The sequence below is a fragment of the Micropterus dolomieu genome, linkage group LG19 (genome assembly GCF_021292245.1).
Source record: "Micropterus dolomieu isolate WLL.071019.BEF.003 ecotype Adirondacks linkage group LG19, ASM2129224v1, whole genome shotgun sequence".
Classification (NCBI taxonomy): Eukaryota; Metazoa; Chordata; class Actinopteri; order Centrarchiformes; family Centrarchidae; genus Micropterus; species Micropterus dolomieu.
Genome location: NC_060168.1, coordinates 35014502 through 35021531, shown reverse-complemented (window position 1 = coordinate 35021531; position 7030 = coordinate 35014502). Strand labels below are relative to the sequence as shown.

The window sequence follows — 7030 nt, the reverse complement described above, 5'->3', positions numbered from 1 at the left end:
AGTGTTAGTAATGTTAGTAACTAGTGTTAGTAGTGGCAGTAACTAGTGGCAGTAACTAGTGTTAGTAGTGGCAGTAACTAGTGGCAGTAACTAGTGGCTGTTAGTAGTGGCAGTAACTAGTGTTAGTAGTGGCAGTTAGTAGTGGCTGTTAGTAGTGGCAGTAACTAGTGGCAGTAACTAGTGTTAGTAGTGGCAGTAACTAGTGTTAGTAGTGGCAGTAACTAGTGTTAGTAGTGGCAGTAACTAGTGTTAGTAGTGGCAGTAACTAGTGGCAGTAACTAGTGTTAGTAGTGGCAGTAACTAGTGGCAGTAACTAGTGTTAGTAGTGGCAGTAACTAGTGGCAGTAACTAGTGTTAGTAGTGGCAGTAACTAGTGTTAGTAACTAGTGTTAGTAGTGGCAGTAACTAGTGTTAGTAGTGACAGTAAGTAGTGGCAGTAACTAGTGTTAGTAACTAGTGTTAGTAGTGACAGTAACTAGTGGCAGTAACTAGTGGCAGTAGTGACAGTAACTAGTGGCAGTAACTAGTGGCAGTAGTGACAGTAACTAGTGTTAGTAGTGACAGTAACTAGTGTTAGTAGTGACAGTAACTAGTGTTAGTAGTGACAGTAACTAGTGTTAGTAGTGGCAGTAACTAGTGGCAGTAACTAGTGGCAGTAACTAGTGGCAGTAACTAGTGGCAGTAACTAGTGTTAGTAGTGGCAGTAACTAGTGGCAGTAACTAGTGTTAGTAATGTTAGTAACTAGTGTTAGTAGTGGCAGTAACTAGTGTTAGTAGTGGCAGTAACTAGTGTTAGTAGTGGCAGTAACTAGTGTTAGTAATGTTAGTAACTAGTGTTAGTAATGTTAGTAACTAGTGTTAGTAATGTTAGTAACTAGTGGCAGTAACTAGTGGCAGTAACTAGTGTTAGTAGTGGCAGTAACTAGTGTTAGTAATGTTAGTAACTAGTGTTAGTAGTGGCAGTAACTAGTGTTAGTAATGTTAGTAACTAGTGTTAGTAGTGGCAGTAACTAGTGGCAGTAACTAGTGGCAGTAACTAGTGGCAGTAACTAGTGGCAGTAACTAGTGGCAGTAACTAGTGGCAGTTAGTAGTGGCAGTAACTAGTGGCTGTTAGTAGTGGCAGTAACTAGTGGCAGTTAGTAGTGGCTGTTAGTAGTGGCTGTAACTAGTGGCAGTAACTAGTGTTAGTAGTGGCAGTAACTAGTGGCAGTAACTAGTGTTAGTAGTGGCAGTAACTAGTGGCAGTAACTAGTGGCAGTAGTGGCAGTAACTAGTGTTAGTAGTGGCAGTAACTAGTGTTAGTAGTGGCAGTAACTAGTGTTAGTAGTGGCAGTAGTAATTAGTGGCAGTAACTAGTGTTAGTAGTGTTAGTAACTAGTGTTAGTAACTAGTGTTAGTAGTGGCAGTAGTAATTAGTGGTAGTAACTAGTGGTGGTAGTGGTAGTAGTACTAGTTAGTTACTACAACACTGACAACCGACTAACTTTGTTCACTAGTAGCACTGCTGCTCCCGAGTGAAGATTTTAGCAGCACCACTCAACATGCAGCCCCCAGGGGTCCTAAGCAACATTCTGCTGAGGGCCCCTCCTACCTGACACGTGGACTGCGTTTCCCACACCTGAGCTGCCTCTACAGCCCTCCGGCTTCAGAAGCAGAGGAATAGTTGTATTTCACCCTCACTTGTCAGGTACAAAGTCACAGAACGCTGAAACACAGACAGCTGGCGCCCTACGGCCCCGCGGCTGGCGTCTCGCCGACGCAGACAGGTGCCTGGCGCCTTACGGCCCTGCATTACACTACAAATACTGCTGCTACCACCACAAACATCACTACCACCACTGTTAGTACAACAGCTACTACTCGACAACTGAAGCTACTTCAAATACTACTGCTTTTCTGGTATGTTCAGGTACCTGTGTGAAGATGTTGTGCGTCTGGCTGAGGATCCAGCGGGTGTCGGCGTCGGGGGCGACCAGCAGCTTTAATGTTCCGATGTAAACGTCAGTACACAGAGTCCAGAAGTGAGGCTCCTGTAGGTTATAAACTCCCTGCAGCTTCTGCACCTGAACACAACACAACAAAGCGGCAGTTAGACTCGACCCGTCGTGTTCCAGGTGTAGCTGGTGGCGGGGTTGGGTGTGGGCGGGGCCTGTACTCACCCTCTGGTAACACTCGGGCAGGGCGTGGTCCAGGGACGGAGGAGTTCTCTGCATCAGGATCCCGATGGATTCTTTCAGTAACGGCACCACGCTGCGGGTCAGAGAGGACGTGTGAACTCTAACAGCTGATTCAGAGGCTCCACCCCCTCACTGACATCACAACCTGGACACTGCAGATACTTGCACTACTGCTTATAGTATTAGCAGTTATTATAAATGGTACTACTAATTATGCAATTGTTAGTAGTAACTACAACTAGTACTGCCACGACTACAAACAAATACCAACTACAAAACCACTATAGTTCTACTATTATAGTAGCACAACTACTTTTAAGGCAGTTACTACAACAAATGTTGCACAGTTAAAGGTTTTCAGAGCTGAGTACTTGAATCTGTAGATTTTTAGCTGGGGTTTGGTCTGAGCAGCTGCAGTAACCGGACACCTGTGGTTGTGTGCAGGCCTCTCAGCTGACCACAGATCTGCTCTGCTCATGTTTAAATCTGCAGCTGCCTTCACTTCCAGCCCATCAAAGCCAGGCCGGACTGTTTCCAGCTCCATACCGGTGGTTTGGACGTTGGAGCCCATTAACTACTAATTGCACGTTCTTTACATGAGTGAAAACCAGTTTCCAGAGGATCCATCAGGCTACAGATTGATTTCCTTCCTTCCAGGCAGACGCTGGTTTCAGGTCATTCTGTGGAATCGGCCTGCAGATTGCTGATGCGTCACATGACGACGCAGCCGAGAACACTGGGAACAAAGGTTCCCTCGGTGGTGCGTTCATGGACGCTCCGACTCTTTAAAGCTGACTAAAGTCTTTAATGTGAGAAATAAACAAAGTCACAAAATAATTTCACAACTTCTGTTTGGTTATTTGTCAGAAAGTTCTAATGGTCACTGAAGAGGTTCTACAGGGTCACTTTGGATGTTGTAGTTGGTACTGATCAGGTTCCACGGGTTCTTTAGAAGGTTCTAATGGTCATTAAAGGAGGTTCTAGTGGTTATTCAACAGGTTCTAGGGGTGCATTAGAGGTTCTAGGCTTTCTAATGGTCACTGAAGAGGTTCTATAGGGTTGGGGGGGTAATTTGGTAATTTAAAAATTAATTTACTGATAAATATTTGAAATAAGATCATCAGTAATAAATATGTTTTTACCATTTTGCTTTAAATCATTCATTTGTGGGAGTTAAAGCTGCAGTTGGAGGCAAACAGGAAGTGACCTCACGCTATTGTTCCACTTCCTATTTCACTCCTGCTGACACACACACTTCATTATGTGTTTGAAAATCCTGCAGTCTGTCATTATACAGAGAGAGCAGCTGATTGGACGACAGCTGAGGAGGAGGACGGCCACAACAAAGAGGCAGCTGGCCCCGCCCCCTCCCCCCCCACACAGGTCTGTTGGCGTGGTCTCAGCTGGGTAAACCCGCCCACCCTGTTCTGGTCTGTCATAGGCTGAAAGCAAGCCCAGATGACACACTGAACGGGGGAGTGTGTGTGTGTGTGTGTGTTGGCCTCCCGTTAACCGTCTCCACGGTGACGTATCACCCGCTCAGCGCTGACGTCTCTCTGTCCCTACATATTTATTACACTCCATGTTTGTACGTCTGCGTCTCTCCTTAAAGTGAAGTGACTAAACGTCATCAGCTCAGTTTGACTGTGAAACGGCGACTTTCGGCGTGCGGGTCACCTGACTCCGATGAGCAGGGCGATCAGCATGGAGCAGATGGGGTCGGCGATCATCAGGTCGTATTTCTGCATCAGCAGAGCGGAGATGATCACGCCGACGCTGCCCAGCGTGTCTGCGATGATGTGCAGCAGGACGCCTGCAACACACACACAGATATCAGAGTATATAAACAGTCAGCCTGCGTGTGCTGTGGCGTTCCACATTTAAGAACCACCAAATATGGAGATACATGGTTCTGACAGGACAGTTGGGTGAATGTGGCCGTGATGGTGTGTGAGCGCCCCCTGGCGGCCCCCTGGCGGCCCCCTGGCGGCCCCCTGGCGGCCCCCTGGCGGCCCCCTGGCTGTACTGTGTTCTTGTTCCTGCCTTCAGTCTGAAGTTCAGACAGTTTCCCCAGTTTGGTATCACAGAAGCAAATCTAACTTCAGGAATCAGGAAGTCCTAAACACTCAACAGTCTGTTACCTAGCAACCGACGCCGCCGTTTTTTGAATGAAACAACAACTATCGCTGAACTTGAAGCCGGATGTCTTGCAGGTGTTGGCGACGCTTTAGTCGGGACATTCCAGAGAGGCGGCGGGCCGAAACGGCCGACTCGGCGTCCGCCGTCTATCCTGCGGCCGGCTGATGCCGTCAGAAAGAAACTCCGTCCCTCTACAGTGAGACCGAGAGAAAGGCGGCTGTTGCGTCCAGAGAGCAGAGGAACGCCGGCTCCTCCTGCGCTCCCTCGCCGACCCCGGCAGGAACCCCAACCTTAATACTGAAGGTAGATAATACGCCGCGGGCTGCGGGCTGACGGCGGCGTGTTGTCATGCGTTTCTGCTCTCTAACCATCTCCTGCTGTCAAAGAGTCGCATTAGGATACTTTTGTTCCACCAAACCTTCACTTCACGTTACATAAGGAGACGTTACCCGGCGTCACGTCGCAGCCGGCCTTTCTGCGTCGGTTCGCGAGTTCGGCCTGCTGACGTGGCGTTGATCTGGTAACGGCAGTAAAAGAGCCGCGCGGACTAAACGAGTCAGAAAACAGCAGCCGGAGGAAAAGCTGAACACTTCTCCTCAAGTTAGGAGAGTTTATTTAAGACGCTTCTGTAAAAGCCGTTTCCTGTCTTCAGTTAGTTCCTATCACCGTGGTTACCCAGCGGTTAGGATAGGATCTGCTGTGACGAGACTTTAATGCTCCAAATGTCTTTAAAGTTGTGTTAAACAGTTCATTTCCTGATTCCTGGTGAATGAGTCTAAGTCAGAGCTGCTCTCAGATCTGTTTCTCCTGCACATCAACTTACCTGCTGAGTCCTGCTTTAGTCTTCGCTCCTCTGTGCGTCTTTGTTTGGGGAAGGAACCTCTTTAAATGTGACTCTGGCTCCTTTTCAGCTCAGTGAGAAATGATTTAATTTGAATTCAGTTACAAACTCCTGGACTGTTACAGCTCCAGGGTTTCAGCAGCTTTTCCCACAGATCTGTGGCAGAATGTCACCAGACTAAAGTCACCATTTACTCTGCGGTGTGTTGCACTATTGCTCCACTGGTAGTTCCCTTCAACACTTCAGCAGAAATCTCACCAGGTCCAGGCGTGTTCACTTCAGCAGCTCACAGCCGCGAACGCTTTTTAGACGCTTATGTTGTAGAACTCAGTTGAGGATGTTAAAATGTGTTGAGGATGCGGTCTGAGGTTCGGTTCTCACCCTGCAGGATCTGTTTACTGGATCCTTTCCCCGGCGTGTGCAGCAGCTCGTCTGCAACCAAAACACAAAGAACAAACTTTGCTTTGACTGGAAACACGAAACAAGGTCTCGACAGAGTCCGTCTGTCCCTCTGGCGTCTTCGGTGCAGACTCACCGTGACAGTGGGACTCGTCGTGGCCGCCGTGGCTGTGCCCGTGTCCGTCGTGGCCGCCGTGGCTGTGCCCGTGTCCGTCGTGGCCGCCGTGGCTGTGCCCGTGTCCGTCGTGGCCGCCGTGGCTGTGCCGGTCGGCGTGTTTGCTGTGGTGGTCGTGATTCACGCTGCCGTTAAACAGGGAGTGGCTGTGACCGTGACCTGAGGGAGAGACGGGCGGGTTAGAGACGTCAGCTTCTACACCCCGACGTTCTAGGTGTTGTGCAGACATTACCTCCCTCCCCGTGCGAGTGTCCGTGGCCTCCGTGCTGGAACACAAAGATCCCGACCAGGTTGACGAGCAGACCGGCAACCGAGACAGGAAGCAGCCGATCGTGGTGAACGTCAGGAGGCTCCAGAGCTCTCTGATGGGCAGACAGATGCATGCAGGGACATTTTCTCAGCTGTGTCAGTCAACTTCTGTTCGAGCAAAACCTCAGTCGCTAGTTTCAAGTCTTCCTCAACACAGCATGATGTTCATTTAGTAAATTATGGGAGGCTTTAGGGCGGGGCTACAAGCTGATTGACAGGTCGCTACCATGGCGGCCTGTTTTTAAAGGTTTTTAGTAGTTGAACTGTCATATCAGCCCGTGACTGAAACCAAGCACGTTTGTTCAGTCTGATTTCTGAGGCGTCTGTGAGCCGTTTGGCTTTTCAGTAGCTAGTTAGCTGATGCTAACGCTAGCTGGTTGTTCTGGCTGTCAGAAGAGACGGCGTGCCGACGTCACACGTTGCAGTAAGCGCTGCCCTGGAAGGCTGTTGGAAACTAATGTAAACAGAGCTGCCTTCACTTGAAAGTGACGCCTTCTGAGGCAGCGAGGCAGCGAGGCAGCGAGGCAGCGGCCTTCCGCTTCCAGAAAAAAAACAAGATGGTGACGGTTCAAAACGGCGGTCCACAGACCAACGGGGGACGTCGTGGCGGCCACACCCATTTATTTTACACCGTGTGTGTGTGTGTGTGTGTGTGTGTGCGTGTGTGTGTGTGTGCGTGTGTTACCTCGACTCCTTCAGAGAAGATGAAGAAAGCCGTGAAGATGAGGAAGAGTCCGTTGACGAAGCCGGCCAGAACCTCAGCTCTGACGTAACTGAAACACATCAACACGCCAGACCTGACTGACTGAGCCCAGACCAGCACGCCAGACCTGACTGACTGAGCCCAGACCAGCACGCCAGACCTGACTGACTGAGCCCAGACCAGCACGCCAGACCTGACTGACTGAGCCCAGACCAGCACGCCAGACCTGACTGACTGAGCCCAGACCAGCACGTCAGACCTGACTGACTGAGCCCAGACCAGCACG

At 49.6% G+C, this 7030-nt stretch overlaps 1 protein-coding gene across 3 annotated transcripts in view; it reads right to left on the bottom strand.

Moving 5' to 3' along the window:
* Nucleotides 1–7030, bottom strand: part of slc30a7 (solute carrier family 30 member 7) — a 14148-nt gene that overhangs the window by 2123 nt on the left and 4995 nt on the right. The window contains exons 4-11 of one of the 3 annotated variants that reach the window (XM_046030511.1): nucleotides 6727–6814; nucleotides 5965–6094; nucleotides 5744–5891; nucleotides 5694–5713; nucleotides 5540–5590; nucleotides 3856–3991; nucleotides 2161–2251; nucleotides 1915–2064 (exon numbers count right to left, since the gene is read on the bottom strand). In XM_046030511.1, coding sequence (XP_045886467.1) covers nucleotides 1915–2064; nucleotides 2161–2251; nucleotides 3856–3991; nucleotides 5540–5590; nucleotides 5694–5713; nucleotides 5744–5891; nucleotides 5965–6094; nucleotides 6727–6814 — 814 coding nt within the window. Of the gene's footprint in view, nucleotides 1–1914; nucleotides 2065–2160; nucleotides 2252–3855; nucleotides 3992–5539; nucleotides 5591–5693; nucleotides 5892–5964; nucleotides 6095–6726; nucleotides 6815–7030 lie in introns of all 3 variants that reach the window. The other 2 variants (XM_046030510.1, XM_046030509.1) reach the window with 2 other exon arrangements.